The sequence below is a fragment of the Scardinius erythrophthalmus genome (genome assembly GCF_964197995.2).
Source record: "Scardinius erythrophthalmus genome assembly, chromosome: 4".
NCBI classification, from domain to species: Eukaryota; Metazoa; Chordata; class Actinopteri; order Cypriniformes; family Leuciscidae; genus Scardinius; species Scardinius erythrophthalmus.
Genome location: NC_138224.1, coordinates 6,711,297 through 6,734,222, shown reverse-complemented (window position 1 = coordinate 6,734,222; position 22,926 = coordinate 6,711,297). Strand labels below are relative to the sequence as shown.

General features: G+C 36.4%; 3 protein-coding genes across 5 annotated transcripts in view; 1 reads left to right on the top strand and 2 right to left on the bottom strand.

Moving 5' to 3' along the window:
- Nucleotides 1–22,926, top strand: part of slc13a4 (solute carrier family 13 member 4) — a gene marked incomplete at its 5' end in the record, with an annotated part of 44,958 nt that overhangs the window by 4,863 nt on the left and 17,169 nt on the right. The window contains 8 exons of one of the 3 annotated variants that reach the window (XM_081363237.1): nt 1,143–1,212; nt 2,468–2,657; nt 11,463–11,644; nt 13,755–13,784; nt 17,151–17,363; nt 20,255–20,506; nt 20,931–20,964; nt 21,175–21,281. Of the gene's footprint in view, nt 1–1,142; nt 1,213–2,467; nt 2,658–11,462; nt 11,645–13,754; nt 13,785–17,150; nt 17,364–20,254; nt 20,507–20,930; nt 20,965–21,174; nt 21,282–22,926 lie in introns of those variants that run through there. The other 2 variants (XM_081363238.1, XM_081363239.1) reach the window with 2 other exon arrangements.
- cUnh12orf56 (chromosome Un C12orf56 homolog) lies at nt 2,228–13,429 on the bottom strand (the record flags this gene model as incomplete). Its single annotated transcript, XM_081364536.1, has 13 exons — nt 2,228–2,342; nt 2,426–2,604; nt 2,746–2,823; nt 3,337–3,411; nt 3,591–3,687; nt 3,771–3,860; nt 4,115–4,203; nt 4,295–4,439; nt 4,985–5,073; nt 5,388–5,727; nt 9,642–9,720; nt 11,456–11,642; nt 13,133–13,429. 13 exons carry the CDS (start codon nt 13,427–13,429, stop codon nt 2,228–2,230), a joined length of 1,860 nt encoding a protein of 619 aa, XP_081220662.1.
- LOC308689509 (uncharacterized protein) lies at nt 15,256–21,307 on the bottom strand (the record flags this gene model as incomplete). Its single annotated transcript, XM_081363247.1, has 5 exons — nt 15,256–15,487; nt 16,635–16,814; nt 16,903–17,059; nt 17,174–17,365; nt 21,127–21,307. The coding sequence occupies 5 exons, from the start codon at nt 21,305–21,307 to the stop codon at nt 15,262–15,264; spliced, it is 936 nt and encodes a 311-aa protein (XP_081219373.1). The 3' UTR covers nt 15,256–15,261.

The window sequence follows — 22,926 nt, the reverse complement described above, 5'->3', positions numbered from 1 at the left end:
ACAGTTTTGGACCATCAAGTTGGCAACACCAATGTATATTTGCATTAGAACAGTAATATCAGGTGCATAACATATATATATATATATATATATATATATATATATAGGAAGAGTTCAGATGCAAAAGCCTCTAAGTGCCATCTGAAATTTTCTTCTACAATGATCTTTTTTATAAAGCTTGTATATTTATATTTAAGTTCAGTAATTTCACTTAAATGACAATTAATAGGTAATTTGCATTGCCATTTAAGTGAATTATTGAACTTAAATATACAAGCTTGATAAAAATGATCATTCTAGAAGAAAATTTCAGATGGCACTCTTCATATATATATATTTCTCTATTATGGCAAAACGTTTTATTTTTCATAAATTTTAGGGGCTTTTTTATAAGAGAGAAACTCGTGAAATGCACAAAACTGTAAATATCCCTTAAAATTTATAATTGTGTCATTGCAGTCTAACTGAAATTGTCTATTTTTGCAAACATTTTATCGTTTATCTGAAGAAGAAAAAAAATGTTTAATTGTATTTATCATACATAAAATGCTAGCAATGAATTTACTCAGCCGTTTATTTGCCAAAAAATATATATATAAAAGAATCCATTTAAAAATGTTAATGATGTTTAATTTAAAAATGACATTCATGTGATGCATTTATATACACTGTTTCAGTTTATTTATTTAAGTCTACAGGGCTAAAAGGGCTCATAGTTGCAGAATTAGCCAATTCAACAATTTGGGTTTATAAAAATGAGACAGAAAAACAAATGTTTATTTAAAATATTTGTTATTTTTAATTTGAGGCCTTGGGGTACATAGAGTTCCTGAAGATTAGTACAGTCTTATAGAGAGTGCATCCAAACAACAACAAAATAAATAAACAAGTGCATTCATACCAGAGGCTTTACTTACAGTAAATGCATGAAGAAGATTCACATTTAGGTGATAATACTGTGAACAGTCTCGTATATTATAGTGGTCTGCCAAACCTGAATTAGTTCATTAAAAAGTGCCATTAGACATCCATCTTTTTATATTTATATATAATAAATAGTTCCATGTATTAAATGATCTGTGATGTTCATGTACTATGTGTTGACTTCCCATTAAATCTTTGATATTTTACACATATTACAGATAATCCTGAGTGTAGACAAAGGCGATATGCTAAACAGAGTGGAATCCTGCAGTCTCTGTTCAACACACAGTAAGACACAATACACGACTTGAATTCAATCTTAAAGTGCAGCATATTCATTCAAAGGCATATTCGCATATCAGAACACCAGTGCATCTGTTGTTATGGAAGCTTGTTTCCGCCATGGGTTAAAAAAAAAAAAAAGGTAATTGCAACTTTTTATCTCACAATTCTGACTTTTTTTCTCTTAATTGCAAGTTTATATTTTACAATTCTGAGAAAAAAATTCAGAACTGCGAGTCAAACTCAGAATACAAGAAATAAAGCCAGAATTGCGAGATATGAACTCTGAATTGTGAGAAATAAAGTCAGAATTGTGAGATATAAACTCGGAATTGCGAAATATAAAATCACAATTATGAGATATAAACACGGAATTGCGAGAAAAAAGTCAAAATTGTGAGATATAAACTCGAATTGTGATATATAAACTCGAAATGTGAGAAAAAAGTCAGAATTGCGAGAAATAAACAGAATTGCGAGATATAAAGTCAGAATTATGAGAAATAAACAGAATTGCGAGATATAAAGTCAAAATTATGACAAATAAACAGAATTGCGAGATATCAACTCAGAATTGCGAGATATAGTCAGAATTGCGTGAAATAAACAGAATTGCGAGATATCAACTCAGAATTGCGAGATATAGTCAGAATTGCGTGAAATAAACAGAATTGCGAGATATCAACTCAGAATTGCGAGGTATAGTCAGAATTGTGAGAAATAAACAGAATTGCGAGATATCAACTCAGAATTGCAAGATATAAAGTCAGAATTGCAAGATATAAAGTCAAAATTCCGAGAAATAAACAGAATTGCGAGATATCAACTCAGAATTGCAAGATATAAAGTCAGAATTGTGAGAAATAAACTCAGAATTACGAGATAAAACATTGCAATGACCTTATTTATTTTTTTTATTCTGTGGCAGAAAAAAACTTCCATTGTTTTTACAATGCAGAAATAAGAAATTCAATCTGAGAGGGACAGAAAGATAGAGACAGACGCACACTGGTAGCAGAGCTCAGGATTTCTGGAGAACCAGACTGAGGAGCTGGGAAAGAAGGCTCTGGGCGGGCTGACTGATGGGGTAGTGATGGGGCAGTTTGGCCTCCAGCCCTGACATTTTCACGTAGTACCTATAAAAAAAGAGGATTTTTAAAATATGACAGCCCTGTCTTAGCCTTGAAAAAAATAGGACTTGACGAAGCTCATGAAGAACCTGAACTCCTCCTTGAATCCTGTCCTGATGTATTTGCTCAAGCAGGTGCTGTGCTGCAGACAGGCTAACAGAACATGGAATCGCTGGTACAGAAGAACCGCCTGAGACGGACTGACCGGAAACTGCGGGCCTGAGAGAACCAGAACCACCTGCTGGGCCTGATATCCAACAAACGGGAGCTGCGATAGAGAAAACCAAACAGGACGATCACATTATGAAGCTCTAGAGGGAGGTACGTTCAAACATTCGTTCTGATATAGGCATGCTAATCATGTGGATTTATGCAAATGTGAATGAAAATGAAATGGTTATATACTTACTAAGAATGGATGAGGTTTAAGCAACTGAAACACCCAGCCAATGGTAAGGAAATGTCCCAGTGAAGGTGTGCGACTAGCCTTTGAAACACAATTGAGACAAGTAAAGCAGAGTGAAATCGAGCCTAGGAAAAATGACATTCTCACCCTTATTAAAATATTACTAAAAATTATAATATTGTTGTGCAACAGTTGTGCTTGGAGTCAATTGTGATGACATCATTTTTGGCCAGGCTGTCATACAAAGGCAAAAAAATTATGGACAAAAAAATAAATAAAATAATTTATGGATTTATGCAAAAACGAGAGCAAACCAACAAAATATTAATAACTGATTATGTTGTAGTCAATGTATGCTTTTTCTTGTGAGCGTTTTGTTTTTCTATGCATTTTTTTGTTTTTGCATTTTAAAATAGGTTTGTAGTTTGGCCTTTTTTTGTCAAATAATTTTGTCAAATATAAAAATATGTATATATAAAAATATATATATATATATATATTCTCCTCATATTTTGATGGTTTAATCAAACTAGTAGGGTAATTAAAAACAAATATCCCCTCCAGTTTTGATATGTATATATAAATGTTACTCACCTCCTGACAGAGAACAACAACCTCAAACAGCAACGCAGATGCCGCGTCCAGATAGTCCGCCTGCAGATGCTGCATCTGCGACACACAAAGACATTTCATTATCATAAATTAAATTTACTTATCATAAATTAATTGATTATTATTCATTTATATAATCCAAAAAAAAATTTTTGTCTGTTCCTCCCACTGGGTAGCCAGGATGAGTAATTTATGACAAAATATAATTTTTTTCCATTGTGGACTGTCTTTTATACCTTAGTAATTGAAGATTTGGAGTCCTTGGTAGAGTCTGGCAGCTGAAGATCCGGATCACACACTAGAGCTAGCAGCATGTCCGCTGTAAGAGCCCCTCTGCATCAAACAGCCAAGTCTCATTTAAATAAGATTTAATGAGCAGAGCAGACTGATATTATTGCCAAGGTAGAATCACTTACTGTTTGGCCATCAGCATGCTGAGTCTTGTCGGTTCAATCTCTGTTTCCCTGAACATCAGGCTTAATATCTGAACCACTAAAGTGCAAAGCCTGCAGAACATTGACACATCATCTTTATCTTAATGTCCTCAAATGCAGTAGTGACTTCTTGCGTTACAGTAAAACCTACAACACCGATCATGAAAACGTGCTTGGTTCTAGTGTGTAAGTTATAAAATGCCAACCTGGGGTCATTATAAAGTTGTTTAAATTATAAACATGGATAGTTTAGCTTGTTATGAGACTGGCATGTGCATGTGTCACATGACCAGTTTTATGTCTAGTTTTCCAATTAAGAGGCTTACAGAAGTCTGTCAGCTGTGTGAACTCCTCCATGTTCGCCCTGAGAGCTTTCAGACAGAGTTTTCACCAGGAAAGGATAAAGGTCAGGTGACTGAGAAGCAAATAAGAGAGGAATTTTCATTTTTGGATTATCCGTTCCTTTGAAGTGCATGTACACACTAATGCACAGAGCAGCATCTTACCCTCCAGAAGAGTTTTTTGATGGTGGGGTTGCGGTATGTGGCCGTGTGCAGCTCCTGCAGGAGTAAATACTGACTCTCCAGACTGATGCTCTCCTGTAACAGCTCTCCACTCAACTGACCGAACAAGTGGCACGTCCGCTCCCAGCTGGAAACACATTAGCAGACGCTTTCTTAGCCTGTGCATTTTACACTGCCTGCGTGCATAAATGTGACTCTGGACCACAAAACCAGTCACAAGTCGCACGGGTATATTTGTGGCAATAGCCAACAATACATTGTATGGGTCAAAATTATCGATTTTTCTTTTATGCCAAAAATCATGAGGATATTAAGTAAAGATCATGTTCCATAAAGATATTTTGTACATTTCCTACCGTAAATATATAAAACATTTATTTTTGTGAGTGAATGCAGCAAAATCGCCAACATAAATGGACAACTTTAAAGGCGATTTTCTCAATATTTCGATTTTTTTGCACCCTCACATTCCAGATTTTCAAATAGTTGTATCTCGGACAAATGTTGTCATATCCTAACAAACAAACATTGAACTACATCAATGGAAAGCTTATTTATTCAGCTTTCAGATGATGTATACATCTCAATTTAAAAAAAATTGACCCATGTGACACAAATATGTACGGTTCAGTCAGATAGATACAGCATATAGCAGATATATAGCAGATATACCTGATCTTGTGATATTTCTGTTTCTGAGGAGAAGAGGAGGATATGCCACATCTCCGCCTGTAAACTGGGTCCAGCATAAAAGTTGATCTCTACAAAAACAACAAAAAAACAACAACATTAAACATTATTTTAAGTGCATTACTTACAATGCCCAACAGATGCGATTATATTCTGTAGAAAATGGCCATGGTACAAGATTGAATTGCATGTTGACCATTAAACACAAAAACCCAGAAGCTATGACATAGAAATGGACTCCACACACACACACACACACACACACACACACACACACACACACACACACACACACACACACACACACACACACACACACACACACACACACACACACACACACACACACACACACACACACACACACACACACACACACACTTACTATGATATAGCTGCTCCAGGAGCTCTGTAGGTGAGGGAATATTCGGGACGATGGAGATACAGCATAAAGGTGCAACTCTTCCTCTATCTCATCTTCATCCTCCTCCTTCTGCTTCTCTGTTATTGTTCTCCTCATCACTCTTGTCAGGACTGAACCTCTGTGACGGAGTGCTACAGGGTCTTGAGCGGAGGTCCTTCGCTGGTCATTAGTGATGCTGGGGAGAGGAGCTGCACTGGGGGAGGTATTAAACACACTCAGACCCAATACATTCGGGTTTGGACAGGAAGCTGAACGTCTTTTCGGAACGACGCTGCCCTCTTCTTCCTCCAGCGCACCATCACTATAACAGACAGAGATCTTTTTTTGTTACAGCTAGTACATTTTTTTAAGATGATTAGAATCTGAAAATTTTTTTTAGATGAAAAAGCTGGGAAGCAGTTTTATTTTAAAATATGAATATTATATTAATAATATTATAAATAATAATTTGTATTAAATAAATAATATTATTAATATTTTAAAAACCTTATGACATGGCAAGTAGGGTTATAGTTGGCTAAAAGTAAAACTAGAACTATAAACATCAAATAAAACACATTTTTACTTTAAATAAAATAAACATTAACTGAAATAAAATAACATATATAAAAAAAGCTTAAACCTATTTATTTCAGAGAGTCTCTAGGAAACGTTTCTCATTTTGATTTAGTTTAACTTGTACATGTACTAAAATAAAACTGAAATAAAAATTGCTAAATATATATAATTATATATATAAAGTAATAAAAGTGACAAAAACATTCACTAAAAAAATGAACTAAAATAAAAATTAAAAAAGAAAATTCAAAACTATTAAATAAAAACTAAATTGTCTCTCTGTGATACTAAAATAACACTGATGGGAAGGCATTTCAGGTTGTCAGATGTCGGATGGTATAACCAATAACATTTTATGATGTTTAAAGGTTTAAAATAATATTTTATATACATTTAGTTAAGATTAAGATGGCCTAACGTGTTCAAACGTGTTCATGGCCTAACATTAAAAATTTAAACTAGACATTTTTTTAATCATCTTGCATTTGTCACACAGATTTGTCTAATAACAAAAAAGCTGATATAAGATGGATCTTTTTATAATATCAAAACTGATCTCTTCAAAGAGATCCTCTGAACTGTATAATTTATTAGGGCCTTTGATAAAGCATAAGAGCAAACTTGCTGCACTGACAGACCATATTCATGAGGAGGCGCTGGCGAGTGACATGTTCAGTGGCACAGTATTGGAGAACTTCAAGGTTTGGATGCCAGACAAGGTCCTTCACGCCCCATCATCATCCTCCCATTTCAATTTCCTCTAATAGGATGCAGGATAAAAAGAAAATCTTTCCATACGCCTCAACATTCTCACAATTTCCTAAGTGGAAAATGCCCACAAACTTTTTTTAGGTGCACTGACCTACTTTTCGTTCTCATGCCGATGTCTGAAAAACGCTCACAGACCATCTCTGTACAGCCACACACCACCAATTCAATAAATCCTTCAAATGATGCTTAAACTGTGGAAAAGCTGGCTTTAAATAACATTTATAGCACTTCCCATGTGGTTACGCGTGTGTCTCTTCAGACAATGGCAAGCGCTCACAAATTTGTGCTGAACGTGAGCTAATGGTCTCCCTTGGGTGGGATTCAACTGGAGCTGAGAGTCACATTACAGTGCAACTGAGAGGAATCACACATTCACACTGTTCTCAGAACAGTCTCAGAGAGGTTTGATGAACACAAGCACAGTAGCAGCGAGGGCTGGCTACTCCCGGTCTTCGTCAGAACGTCGTTAAGAACGTTAAGCTGGCATGTTTTGCTGAGACAAACAAGGTCTTTTAATTGGATATTTATTGCGTAGCGGTTTCCTCCTCATGGCAACAGTGTGAATGACGCCAGTGGCCTCCCCCTCTGCGTCTCCTGCTCAATGCTGTAAAGTCATGGACTGTCAACAGGGTAAAATGCATGAATACACATCATCACTGCAACTGATGTCAGTTTTGGAAACCACATTAAATTGGTTTTCAAATTGTAGGAGCTTTCGTTGTGAACAGCAGTGTTGTTATCGTCAACTAAAACTAAACCTATTAAAAAGCATTTCTGTTATTTGAGAAGGCTGAAATAAAATAATATATTTAATGAAAAACTTAAACTAAATAGAAATTGAAAAAACATTGCCTTTGCAACTAACTGAAATAACTTTGAGAACTAAAAATACTAACTGAAAACTAAAACTGATATACAGTAGAAAAATCTCCAAAATAAAAAAATGACAAAAGAGCATAACTAAAAAATATGAAAAAAGCGAATTCAAAGTATTAATTAAAACTATAATACTATATAAATAATACTAAAATAACACTGATGAATATATTCAAATAAACATTTTCACTTCATGAAACAGCAAACATAGAACCTAATAGGCTGCTAGTGGTTTCTAATTTCCTTTTTCTGCGTTCATTAAACATGCATATGTAATGCAACCTCACTTCTTGCCCCATTTCCTCTTCAGAGGCTCACGTTGCAACAGGGAGCAACATGCTTTGCAAATTGCAACAGAAAAGTTACCTTTAAAGCTACGGAAAAATAGTTCCAGAAGTTACCGTGTGTTTTCATAGTACGTCTTGAAGTTCTACTTGGTCTACTCTGCTCTGATTGGTCAGATGGCCCAGTCTGTTTGGTCTACTCTGCTCTGATTGGTCAGACGGCCCAGTCTGTTGTGATTGGTCTACTCTGCTCTGATTGGTCAGACGGCCCAGTCTGTTGTGATTGGTCTACTCTGCTCTGATTGGTCAGACGGCCAGGTCTGTTGTGATTGGTATACTCTGCTCTGATTGGTCAGACGGCCCAGTCTGTTGTGATTGGTCTACTCTGCTCTGATTGGTCAGACGGCCCAGTCTGTTGTGATTTGTCTACTCTGCTCTGATTGGTCAGACGGCCCAGTCTGTTGTGATTGGTCTACTTTGCTCTGATTGGTCAGACGGCCAGGTCTGTTGTGATTGGGCTACTCTGCTCTGATTGGTCAGACGGCCCAGTCTGTTTGGTCTACTCTGCTGTGATTGGTCAGACGGCCCAGTCTGTTGTGATTGGTCTACTCTGCTCTGATTGGTCAGATGGCCCAGTCTGTTTGGTCTACTCTGCTGTGATTGGTCAGACGGCCCAGTCTGTTGTGATTGGTCTACTCTGCTCTGATTGGTCAGACGGCCCAGTCTGTTGTGATTGGTCTACTCTGCTCTGATCGGTCAGACGGCCAGATCTGTTGTGATTGGTATACTCTGCTCTGATTGGTCAAACGGCCCAGTCTGTTGTGATTGGTCACTTACAGCACGTGTCGGAAATGAAACGGCCGTTACCATATCTGAATTTCAGCTCAACACTTGATTCACACTTAATAAGAACAGTAACGATGACGGTTTTTGGTTTTACCGCATCAATTTGCGCCTGATTCCTCATTCTTTGGAAGTGCAGTAAAGTGGATTTTCTTGCACAGAACAGAAAACAGCATCTTCTCGACATGTCAATAACACAAACCAAACTCTTCCGGGCCTCAGCTACAACTACCGTTTGAGAGCCAGTCAAACTAGACGTTGTTTGCCAGCAGCCAATCAAGACCATAGACTGGCATTATGCAAATGTGTGACAAATCTAGGTAGGTTCAAGCAGGAAGTATGCATAAAAAGCATAATGGGCATAAAGCATAAAGAGTCAGCTTATTATTCATTAATTTTCTACTTTTTGATCCATTAAATTGCTCCAGTTAATGCTTATTGTTGCATGTCACTGGATAAAACTCCAAGACATTCTTTCTTACGTTAAACCATTCAGCTTTATGACCTATGAAGCTTTAAATCAGTATACTATGTATTGCTTATACGTCATTGATAGTTTAGCACAGACAAAAACGTAATCAATCTAGGTTCTAAGCAACCAAGCACAACACAGACGGTTCTTGTGCGCCCCCTGAGATATAAAATGTGAATATCTCCACATTTATTATCACACCGGTTTGTTTAATAAGATCGCTGTGGCTTGAGTTGCTAAGCAAATTCCTCTTCAAAACGGAGTCTGTTCGTCCTGTTTATTGTAGAGTCGGAGGCAGTAAAAAGCTGTGTGGTGGAGATAAAGCACTCTGAATGGGTCATTGTGACGCTCACAAATACACAGCAGTTGTGTTGGTTGAAAGTGAGGCCGTTAACACTGAGAGGACTTTACCTCATTGATGTGGGAGAGATTCTCCAGCTGGAGGACTCAGACGGAGCCGAGCGTGTCGACAGGAGAACATGACTCATTCCTGCAGGATCACAGGAAAACACTTATTTGGTTTCATTTTGACATTTAGCAAGTTGAACTTTATCTGAGATGACAAACTGAATTCTTAATGAAATGATCTACTTAAAAAGATTCATAATGGTGCATAATTTTAAAACAACAAACAACGTCACATTATTATTTTTTTGTACGTATCTATTTGATTTTTTTCCTAACTGCAATTCATACAGCAATTACTTTAATATGCAGTAGTGGCCAAGTGTTATCCTGAGGGGATAATTGTTTTTAACGACTGTACAAGTTTGATTAAGCCATCAAAATATGAAAAAAATATTTTATATTTTGTAAATATTGTAAATTGAGGGAAGAACAAAATGCTAAACTTGGTATAAATACCCTATTATGCTATTTTAAAGGTTCCTAATTTTGTTTTGGAGTCACCTACAATAGGTTTACATGCATCCAACGTAAAAAACAAAACAAAAACACTTTCATTTTCTCATACATTGCAGCATCTCCTCATTTCTAATAGCGTATGAAAATGGTTCGGTCAGATGAACCAGTCTGTTGTGATTGGTCGGCCGGTTACAACTTGTGTCGGAAACAAAACGCTTATTAACATATCTGAATTTCAGCTTGATACACAATGATGCCAACAGTAACGATGGCATCGGTTTTACCATATCAATTCGAGCGCAAGTCCTCATCCATTTGAAGTGCATACAAAGTGGATTTGCTTTGGCACGAACCAAACTCTTTCAGTCTCAGCTACAACTAGAGTGTTTGAGAGCCGGTCAAACTAGACATCGTTCACGGGCAACCAATGAAGACCATAGACTGGAATTATGCAAATTTGTTCAGGTACGTAACAGGAAGTAACAGGCAGTTCAGAATCATTTTTTTTTTCTTTTAGGAGACTTTGACATGCACTTTGATCTTTAAAACAATGCAGAGATTTTACATTGGCAAACAACTATATTACACACTGCATGAAAGGTAAAATTTGGTAATAATCGGCACTTTAAGGTATTTATCTGACAAAAGTATTTGGCAACAAAGGCAAACTAAAAGTCAAATGTCATCACTCAAAAGTGATTTTTCATAAAAATGTGTTTAACTTAAAATAGACTTTTTATTTGACAGTTTTAAAGACGAATCTGCTTTAAGTGTGACTTTGTCTGTGAGGTTTAGAATATGTGTGCTTAATTTTGTTGCTTTTTTACAAATAAGAAAACCCAGTAAACCAATAATCGTTAAAAAAAGTATTGACTTGTTACAATAATAGAACAAATTTCACAATGAGTGACTCCTCTTCATTCACAGATTAACTCAAATGATGTATAACTTCTTAGTGTCCTTGTGCGTCTTGTCCACAGTGCTGTTTCTCTCAGATAACCTCATTCAGCTGTTTATCCTGAACTGGTTAAGCTACTGCCTATGTGCAGGCAGAGTAAATCTCAATGCCTGGACACAAGATGGACACAAAACTCACAGCTGACGCATACACACAAGTCAATGTGGGTTACGCGTGTGTCAGTACGGCTGCTTCATCAGGACAGGTGAAAGAGCTCGTGGATTAACACACATACCTTGCGCAGGTCAGGGACTTGACTAATGCGATTACAGGTTTATTAAACTGTCAAGGAGAAAATGGGCTGAATCCTGGGCTTCTAATAATAACTATGCACTCATGCTTATGAACAGTTAATGAATTCCTGATTAATTATTAATTTTTGATTTAATTCAATTGTTTTTACCCTCCAGAGAATGCCGGGCACTCGAGTTGCGTCCTTGCGATGGAGATGGTGGGCATTCTGGCTTATTCTTGCTGGATCCTTTGGGTCTTTTGCTCTTTTTCCCAGTATTCTTTGCAGTATGAACAACACGAATATGCAGTGAACGCTCGCGCTCCTCTCCACTGAGGAAATCAGGCAAATCGTTGATCTGTGAGGAAAGATAGAGATGTGTGTTGACATTGCGCTAACACAGATTAATTACATTAAGGCCCGTTCAGATCAAGAACGATAACTATATTAGCGATATTGTTCTGTTTATTAAGCAATTTTGTCATCTGCCGCTTTAAATGCTCCAGCTCTTTAAAATCAGGTGGATTCTGATTGGCTGTCATTGTTTTTATCACTCATCAGCTGAAAAAAATCTGAAAGTGATTCCAACCATATAGTTTCTGTGCCGTTATCGTTATAGTTGTGTTGTGAACTCTGTGATTCTTATATGTTTAAATAGATTTTATAACTAGGCTATATCTTTATCATTATCGTTATAGTCATCGTCCTTGCTGTGAACAGGCCTTTAGTGTAAGCCGCTTGAAGTGGGAATGAATGATTTTTTAATTAGCCTACGCCTAATCATCAATAATCAATTAGCAATCATTAATATGTATATTTTTATATAAATTTGTGCATTTATTGTATTCCCAGCCAGCAGCAAACTGGGGATAATTCTGTTATTCCTAAGAGGTCAATTGCCTTTCCTTGTTAATTTTGCCACTGTGACATTTACAAGCTTCATCCGTCTGTCTTTTACAGTCTCCCAGTGCTGAAACGTTCCATGACTAATGCTTTGAGCTGTGTAAGTGCATAAGCTTACCAAACAAACCTTCTTTAAGGAGTTTAACATGACAGGATAAGTAAACGTCCTCACTATTATTAGCGTTGTCTTGTCATCGCTGCTTGGTAGACAGTCCTGCTTTACCTGACATTTAGAGCACATTGACTCAACGGTGAATGATGTATGATTTAAAACTGATCAATAAAAAAGTTAAGTTATATTAATGGCAAAGTGAGGTAATTTAAGTCTAATAAATATACAAAAAATAAGCCCACTGCCATGTAAAATGCTTCAAACAGGCATTTATAGGCTGATTCATTTCCAATATTTTCCAATATTTTCCAGTCATTTGTAATGTCTGGATAAGGAGATCGCTCCCACAAAGAGTAATTTCTAGCTTGGTGCTAGAAATGTTGCATACACAAATGTATATTTCCATCCATGACCTTTTAAGAGTTCTCCAGGACTGATAATCACACTGTTGAAATTTACCTGATATTTCCAGGCTTGTCAGAACCGTGTGAACCCTGTTCTGAAGAGTAACCAAGTTAAATTATGATAATGAATTTTGCAATGAAGATTTTTTGAATTTGTGCAGAATATCCTTTGAATATTTACCTACGCAACTTTTCTCTAATTGTGCAAATACACGAAGCAAAGTGGTTATATAGTGTCTATATTGCTTTCTTTTATTGTTAATACTGATGTGTATATATTGTATTCTATTACCGCTGTTGCACTACATTGTGTTATACTCTATTATGCTCGTGTTGTTTGAGTAAATGCATTAATCAATCTATATGCAATATCAATAGATGAAATAACAACATTAATATGTCTATATATCGAGTATATGTTGCTCTCACCAGCTCGATGCTCGTGACGTGTCTGAAGCTGAGCGCCTCTCGCAGCGCGCGCGGAGGATACTCGCTCAGATACACGCGCTCATCGGTCAAGATCACATGCATGAAAACCTTCTTCACCGACCCCGATACCACCACACACGGCTCGTAGAACCGGATCCGCTCGTACACATCCCGGTTGGTGTTTCTCTTGAGGAAAGAGTCCAGTTTGCTGTTGTTCTGGCAGAGCAGTCCGTCCGAGCTGGTTCTGGCCATGGGAATGTCACCTTTAACACCACGCTCCCTCACTCCACGTCCCATATCCCGCGCATGCTGTCATATTAAATGAATTGCAGAAGTTATTAATCCATCCATCCATTCCCTGCCGTGTTGTCTGTAAGGTGTATTTTCGCTCTCTATGCCTTTGGAGCGGAGCAGCGCACTCATTGCGCATGCGCAGATACCCTTATAAATAGTGCAGCATGGTTTGGCTCATTGTTATGAGGAATATAGGCTACTACATGCAACAATAACAAACGAATACAAAAAAAGGAAAATTAAATGAATATAAAAAGTTATATTTGATTACATTGATATAATGTATTTTAGCAAACTGCTTAACTAAACTTATGCTTTTGTATTCCAGGAGGGAAAAGGGGTTTGGAAAGACTTGTCGGTGAGTAAATAAGAATATTATATTTTGACTGAACTATTTCGTTTATAGCATATATTTTATAATAATGTTACGAGTTTGCAGGCTGGAATGATTGTGGAACAATTGCGCCACCTTGTGGACATAGAGGCATGTCAGTTTTGAGCAAATGTTTCTATTTCTTACTGATGTGTAGTATGAACCTGGGAGCTATTAACTAAACTGTTATGCCACACATTACAGCATTCTCATGAGTCTTCAAAAGTGTTATAAGTGTTAATGTGCAAAAAAGCCATTAGGTATAATTACGTGATGCAACTAACCCTAAAACAAACCCTAATCCTACCCTAACCACATAGTAAGTATATGTAGTTTATTATTATTACTCAGTCCTTACTTAAATGTATTACACTGTAACAGGGAAACATTAAAATAAAAGTGAAACCGATTTTTTTTTTCACTAAAAATTCACATTATTCTTAGGATCTAACTTTCTGGGTCCAGTCAAACTGGCCTATTCGTGCTGAAGCTTTCCAATTAGCCGACTGTCAAATTGTTTAGCTTTGGCATGTCCTCCTGTCTATTGCAGGTTAGGTTATATAGGAAGCAACACTGAAGGAAAAGATGATGAGTAACAGTAAATTCAGCAGTAACTGAATGATTGGGCTTTTCCACGGATCTTGTTGCACTGAAAAGTAGATTTCTTTTTTATTATTTAAAGTATGTAATAAACCTTCATGTATTAAAATCTTGACATGTTTAAAAATTCTATTCTCAATACTCCATTTTAACTATGCGAAAAGTTGTAGTTATTACCATAGTAAATCCATGTAACATGTAACATGTAACAAGGACACTGTAAAATAAAGTGTTATCAAAAAAATCTTTTTAATCACTCATAGACACATAGGCAATAAAAAAAGACAAGACATAGATAATATTTTGAATCCTTTTATTATTAATTGTTTTTTATTTAAACAAAATCAAGTTTTAAGTATCATAGGTTTATGAGATCCCAATGTCTGTCCGTAATCAGGACATCAATGCAACTCTCTTATACCTCCATAATAAACATAAACATAAAAATATTAAAATGATGTTCTAATGTGACCTGACACGGATGGATATTTACATTTTAGTTAGTGAGTGCAAATAGTCTGAACCTTTGACACAAAAAGAAAAAGAACTAGCTGAAAATAAAACCTGGAGCGGATCACAGTACCAGTATGGAACATTCCTGTCCAAGAAACTACACAAAGGGCCAGCTTATAGTCGTTCAGAAATGTTCTTACATATGCAACATACTAAATGTAACTACTACGCAGAGACCCACACATGGTCCAAATTCTAGAGATCTAGTGCTGTGGCTCTAGCTTGAGTCCATCATTTTCTCTTGCTTTTCTGAACCCCAGTCACCCTACAGGAGGCGTTTGCATGTCGAGGCCGTAATCCGTGGCCATGGTGACAGTTGTAAAAGTTGTGAATACTCAGAAATGTGCTGCTATGGCCACAGGCGCTGTGGAGTGGCACTGGGGTACGGCGGCAGAGCGGGCTGTTCGCTCGGGCTTTCTGTGGGCGGAGGGGTGGAGAGGCGGAGGTAGATGGGCGCGCTGGGTGCAGTCGGGACAGTGGGTGTGGGCACCCTCTGCAGGACCACATGAGGATACATCTGACTTTCTGTGCGGTAAAGCCCAGGAAGAGGAGCTTTCATGAGGTTTTCCTGACTCCTGGTTGCAAAACAAACACAGTTTGGGGTCAGAAAGTTTTTTTCGTGATTGGATTAAATCGAATAGAATAGAATAGAATAGAATAGAATAGAATAGAATAGAATAGAATAGAATAGAATAGAATAGAATAGAACTTTTTGGTTTAGCTTTTTCATGATTGGACTATATCGAATAGAATAGAATAGAATAGAATAGAATAGAATAGAATAGAATAGAATAGAATAGAATTTTTTGGTTTAGCTTTTTCATGATTGGACTATATCAAATAGAATAGAATAGAATAGAATAGAATAGAATAGAATAGAATAGAATAGAATAGAATAGAACTTTTTGGTTTACCTTTTCCTGATTGGACTATATCAAGTAGAATAGAATAGAATAGAATAGAATAGAATAGAATAGAATAGAATAGAATAGAACTTTTTGGTTTAGCTTTTTCATGATTGGACTATATCAAATAGAATAGAATAGAATAGAATAGAATAGAATAGAATAGAATAGAATAGAACTTTTTGGTTTAGCTTTTTCATGATTGGACTATATCAAATAGAGTAGAATAGAATAGAATAGAACTTGTTGCTGCCACTTTTTCATGATTGGACTAAATCAATCTCAGAATAGAATAGAATGCAACTTTTATTCAGCAAGAACACATTAAATTGATCAAATGTGACATTTATTATGTTCCAAAAAAAAAACGTTTGAACTTTCTATTCAGCAAAGGAACTGCATCACGGTTTCAACTAAAATATTAAATTGTTTTTAACACTGATAATAATAATAATTGTTTCTTGAGCAGCAAATCAGAATATTAGAATGATTTCTGAAGGATCATGTGACACTGAAGACTGGAGTAATTATGCTGAAAATTCATTATACAGCTCAAAATACATTTTTAAATATATTTAAATAGAAAACAGCTATTTTTATTAAATGTAGCTTGGTGAGCGTAAGAGACTTCTTATAAAAACATTAAAGAATCTTACAGCAAGTCACATCACCCAAAAATGAAAATTTATTGTTGTTCCAAACTCATGTAACTTTTTTCTTCCTAAATGATGGCAGAATTTTCATTTTTGGGTGATTTATTCTACTAATCTCACATAGACACACAATCAAGCTACTTTAACAATTCACCGTTTCTCACCTCTGATACCCGCGGTTATCATAACCAGCCAGTCCCCCCATATAGACCGGGGTCTCAGGGGTCAGACGGGGGTCAAGTTGCTGGGAAAGATTGTAAATTTTAGGTGGAGGAAAAGCTTCCCAGTCTCCTTCATCTCTTTCCAGCCAGCACTCACTCCTCCAGGATGATTTGCCTCTCATCCTAGAAAAAATCATTAGCAAGAAAAACCATTAGCATTCTATTTTAGGACGGTTGTCTCTTCTTCGCCAGTGTGTATGAACGGTCATACCTGCCCCGTCCATCTGTCCGTTCTGCCCTCTCTTTGCTCATGCGCTCCTGCAGGCAGCAGATTATGAAGGACACGGACATGGCAAAGATGACGATGCTGCTCACTATCGATGCCAGCACGGCCACTCTCAGCCCGCGGTCCTCTGGTTTGGGAATGGCTACCACATTTACACAATAGTCCACATTGAAAATCTGGGATTGAATTAGCAGGAGTGTATTTCTTAACTCTTTTTTATCTCTTTAAAACAGAAATGATGGCAGTGAACACAGACCCTCGCAGTCCGGCGGGTAGTTGCTCCACTGAGCGGTGTTGCTACGCAGGACACAGGTGATTTTCTCGCTGCCCACCAGCTGGTAGCCCTCGAGGCACCAGAACGCCAGCACCGTCCCCAAAGACATCCCAGTGCCCTTCTCTACATAGAAAGAACCTCGCCGAGGGGGCAGCAGCGATGCGCAGCTCAGGTCTGCAAAAAAACAAGCAAACAGATGGTTACAACTCACTTTCAAATGTGCTAAGACTTCAATATACACTTAAATCAAACACAGAATAGAATAGAATAGAATAGAACAGAACAGAACAGAATAGAATGCAACTTGTTTCTATCACGATTGGACTAAATAGAATAGCATAGAATGCAACTTGTTGGTTTCGCTTTTGCATGATTGGACTAAATCAAGCACAGAATAGAATTTCACTTTTGGAAAAAAATAAGGCACAGAATAGAATAAAATAGAATGCAACTTGTTGCTGTCACTTTTCCATGATTGTAATAAATCAAGCACAGAATAGAATAGAATAGAATAGAATAGAATAGAATAGAATGCAACTTGTTTCTATCATGATTAGACTAGAATAAAATAGAATTCAACTTATTGGTTTCGCTTTTTCATAATTAGACTAAATAGAATAGAATAGAATGCAACTTGTTGGTTTCGCTTTTGCATGATTGGACTAAATCAAGCACAGAATAGAATATCACTTTTTCACATTTGGAAAAAAATAAAGCACAGAATAGAATAAAATAGAATGTAACTTGTTGCTGTCACTTTTTCACGATTGTACTAAATCAAACAGAATCGAAAGCAACTTGTTGCTATAATTTTTCATGCTTGGACTACATCAAATAGAATAGAATAGAATGCAAGTTATTGCTACCACTTTTCCACAATTGGAATAAATCAAGCGCAGAATAGAATAGAATAAAATGCAACTTGTTGCTGTCACTTTTTCATGATTGGAATAAATTAAGCAGAAAAGAATAGAACTTGTTGCTATGACTTTTTCGTGATTGGACTAAATCAAACACAGAATAGAATAGAATGCAACATGTTGCTATAATTTTTCATGCTTGACTAAATCAAATAGAATAGAATGTAACTTTTTTATGATTGGGCTTTAAGATTTTCACCAGGTGAATGATGAAAGAAGAAAAGACACCTAGCAACCACCCCCCGAACACTCTAGCAACCACATTAATGAATTAATTAATACAGTGGATCTCAACCAGGGGCCCGGGGCCCACTAGGGGGCCTCAGCAAATTACCAAGGGGGCCGCAGGATGACATAAATAAAAATATATGTTATCAGTATATTCAAATGCAAATCTAATCTAAATTCAAATGCTAAAAAAAAAAACAATTACTATACAATCTAAAACTAATAATTAAAAATCAATATCTTGTTTTTGTAAGTACATACCATTCACAAACTAAATCATGGTTAATTAATTTAATATAACAATATTGTCCATTTCTGTTAATAAAAAAGTTAGAAAACATTTTTATGTTATAAATACAGAATAAATACAGGAAGTGTATTTATATATTCATAGATTATCCTACAAATAATGAATATTATTTTTTTAATTCAATAAATAATAATTAAATAAGCATAAATAATAAATATCAATAATCACAATATCAACGCTCATGTTTTCCATCAATTCACTGCTTTAAGTCTGTCTGTGAGTGTATGTGTGCAAGAAACTTTCCCTGGGACTTAGTTAACAGTACTTAATTATCCTCAAGTGTTAGGATGAAAGCATTTTTCTTCTCTCTCTCTATCAGTAGGCTACCCATGCCCTCACTCTATCCCATAATCCACCTCTCCTCCAGTCTCTCTGCATTCCCACAGAAGATTCAGCGTCTTCTGTCTTCTCCTACCGAGTCTTCATCAGAGCACTGTCCATCTCCATTGTCAATATACAGTAAAATTGAGCTCATATTGACTGTGCTGGAGTCAGTGTGATTAAGCTGGCAGGGTACACTTGATGGTGTTTATTGTTCACACCGGTTCGACTCCACAGAGTCCTGTGCTGGTCTCATTAAGCCTGGCTTAGCTGGCATGGCAATGCTGCTCACGCCAGAGCCCATTGCTAGCATTAAGCGACCCGACTCCATGGCAAAATAAATAAATAACTCAACTGTCACTTTTTTTTTTCTCCCCTCCCTCCCGTCTCACTCTCAATCCCGTACTCACCAGAGAGGTTCTCTTAGAATAGAACATGATTAAATAAAGCATAGGGCCGTGCATTAAAAATTGATGACCCACAAGTCCCTGCAACCGAAGGGAAGTGGAAACCTGACCACACGCTCCTGAAACTGCACAGACATTCATAGTTTGAGTGGATCAGTTTGTGAATACACGATCATGTGACTTCAAGAACAGTGTGGAACAACTTTTCCCGCTGTGCATTTTTAACGTGCAATTCTAACTCCGCTGCCCTCACGGCATGCTATTTCTGTGTGAACTGGCTTTCTCTCTTTAACACATTAAGTAATCCCTTTAAAGAAGTGACGTGGAAGCCTCTGTGTTTGTGTTGCACGGGGGACGGAGTGAATGCAACAACTTTACTGGTTTCCTTTTTTTATTTTTCATATGCATGATGCATTACGGTTATTATTATCATTGCAATTATTTTTTCTCACAATGATGTTTTCAAGTGAGAATAAGGTTATTTTTGCATTATGTTAATAAGGAATTATTGGGGAAATGTGTTAGTTGAAAATACTTTTTACAAAAACTGTCTGTTTGAGGACCATTAAGATTGTTTTGCACTGTGATAATTGTTGTCATATGACAATTTAATTTCTCATTATTGTAATACTAATGAAGTATTTTTACTATAATACAGAACATTACAATACATAAAATACTACTGTAATACTATTTTCTAAAAACATGCAAACACACACTACCATATGCAAAAAAATGACAAATCAAATAACAGATAATAATTTTTGTCACTTTACAGTAATAAGAATAAGTTTTTTTTTTTGCATTATGTCAATAATAGGGGGGGGGGGGGGTAATGCCACAATGCAAATGCTTTTTATCTGTATCATTTCTATAGGTCGAAATATGACCCGTGCATGTTCTTTTCCAAGAGAGATCTACACAAGACTCCTTCAGGTTCGCAGTGCACTGAAAGCTGAAAGCAGGGCAAATTCTGTCATGGCCACGGTGGTGATAAACCCCCTCCATTTCACTTTCAAAGCTGGCAACCCTGTAACAGAACTGACAAACTGCCAAGGACTGTCCCACAGCTCGCCAATGCCACGTGGCAAAAAGCGTCCTTTGTTTCACCTGTGGAATAAACCTCAAGGTAACTGACCACCTCTGGATGGTTCAGGTATGTTGGTGTCTTTTCCTCCACAGATAAATGAAAGAATCACCCTCTGCAATCAAACTTATATATTACACATTACAGTTTGATAATGTCCTTTTTCTCTCCAGCTCATAGCCCCACAAATCCGTCACACATATTGACTTTAGGTCAGAAGACATCAATAAACTATTTGCAAAGTATGCATGCCTGGAGGAGCTTGCCAACATACTTTATATGTTCTCCAATCATATTAAAAATCTGAGTTATATACAGCTCAGGCTGATGTGATTTGCTCCGTTGATCCTCGAGCATTTCATCCGAGCCATTATGAAAGCTCTGTTTGTATGTAAACCCTTAAGATGATTTTGCTTTTTAAAACCTAAGTGTATTATACGCATTATATATTTGTGTGTTTTTGCAGGTTTTACGCAGATGTGTATTGGAAATGCTGCACGGTGAGTATGCTCTTAATGGAAAAGTTATGCAAAACATATCGAAAATAAACATGCGCTACAACACTTGCAACTTTTTTGCACAAAAGTAGTGCATTTGCTCAGTTTTGCATAGCACTATATGCTTGTACGATCACTATGAAAGAACACTGTTGTTGTACGCACCTGTGTAATTGTTGGTGGGAGCCTCAGTGCTGTTCATCTCCGTCTCAGTGGCAGGTGGAGTGGTTTGGTGAAAAACGGGACTGGCCGAAGACCCTTCATGTGGCGTAAAAGTCCGAGCCAAGCTCCACGTCATAGACCACAGCAGGAAACCCCAGGTGAGGAGGCTCTCTTTCAAAGCCATTGAAGTCTGGGGTTAAAAATGAGAGAGAGAGTGTGAATGTCAGTCGGTCATATCCGCCGGTCCTTGGTGACTCCAGAGGCTCTCCTGCCCTTCCGACAGCAAAGGCTGCTCGCTCCTCCAGAGGATCAGGCACAGAGAGAGGGAGGGAGGGAGGGAGGGAGTTACGCTGACTCCATGCAGTGCAGCTGTGTGTTTCTCCTCCGTAAGCCGCTTGTCACTGCGCTCGGCTGCTGATTATGATCCGCTTGCGTAATGCAACACACGGCAGAGCTGCAGTCGTTTATGTGCTCACACATCCTCATGTACATACCGTATGCATCGCTCTCTCTCTCTCTCTCTCTCTCTCTCTCTCTCTCTCTCACACACACACACGTGATTACAAGACAATGGCTTTAAAGTGGTGGCATATTTGCTATTTTTTTTTAGTTCAGTGAACTGAATTGAATCCTCCAAACTAAAATTCCAGTTATATCATATTTTTCAAAAACACAAATGTTTTCCACATTTTCTACATTTTTATAATCCTAGTATAAAGTAATGATAAAGTTATGGTAATTAATTTAAAACATGACATGTTTTGAAGGAGCTGCACATCTGTACATCTGTCCAATTTATATATATATATACATATATATATATATATATATATATATATATATATATATATATATATATATATATATATATATATATATATATATATATATATATATATATATATATATATATATATATATATTTCTGTTCAAAAGTTTGGGGTCGATAAGATGTTTTTGAAAGAAGTCTCTTGATGACCAAGGCTGCATTTATTTGATCAAAAATACAGTAAAAACAGTAATATTGTGAAATATTATTACAATTTAAATGAACTCTTTTCTATTGTAATATACAGTATTGTAATGTAATTTATTCCTGTTATCAAATCTGAATTTTCAGCATCATTACTCCAGTCTTCAGAGTCACATGATCCTTCAGAAATCATTCTAATCTGCTGATTTGCTGCTCAAGAAACATTATCATCAACGTGCTGCTTAATTTTTTTTGTGGAAACAGTGATACTTTTTTTTTCATGATTCTTTGATGAATATAAAGTTCTGTTTTTATTTGAAATAGAAATATTTTGTAGCATTATACATTTATTTACTTTTGAGCAATTTATTGCATATACAGAATATTGTAAAAAAAAGTTTAAATTAAATGAAGTATAATCAACTTGGATGTTTAAGTCATTTCAACTTAAATTACATCAAACTGACTTAAAAATTAGCTTATAAAAAAAGCTGAAAATTTCTTAACTTATTTTGAGGAGTTAAAGCAATGTAAAACCTTATGTTGTCATAACTTATTGATCATATAATTTATTTTACAGTGTATATATATATACAGTGCAATGCATAAGTTAATACACCTATGCTAAAGTTGACTAAAAAGAGGAATAAAAAATCATATTTTGGAAATTGAACTTAATGCCTTAATTTAAAAAATTAGGAAAAATCCAACCTTTAAGGACACCAATTTTCTTTGTGAGTGAATAATGTATCGTAAATAAATAACTGTTCTTCCTTAAAATACATGGTGCATAAGTGTGTACACCCCTATGTTAAATTCCCATTGAGGCA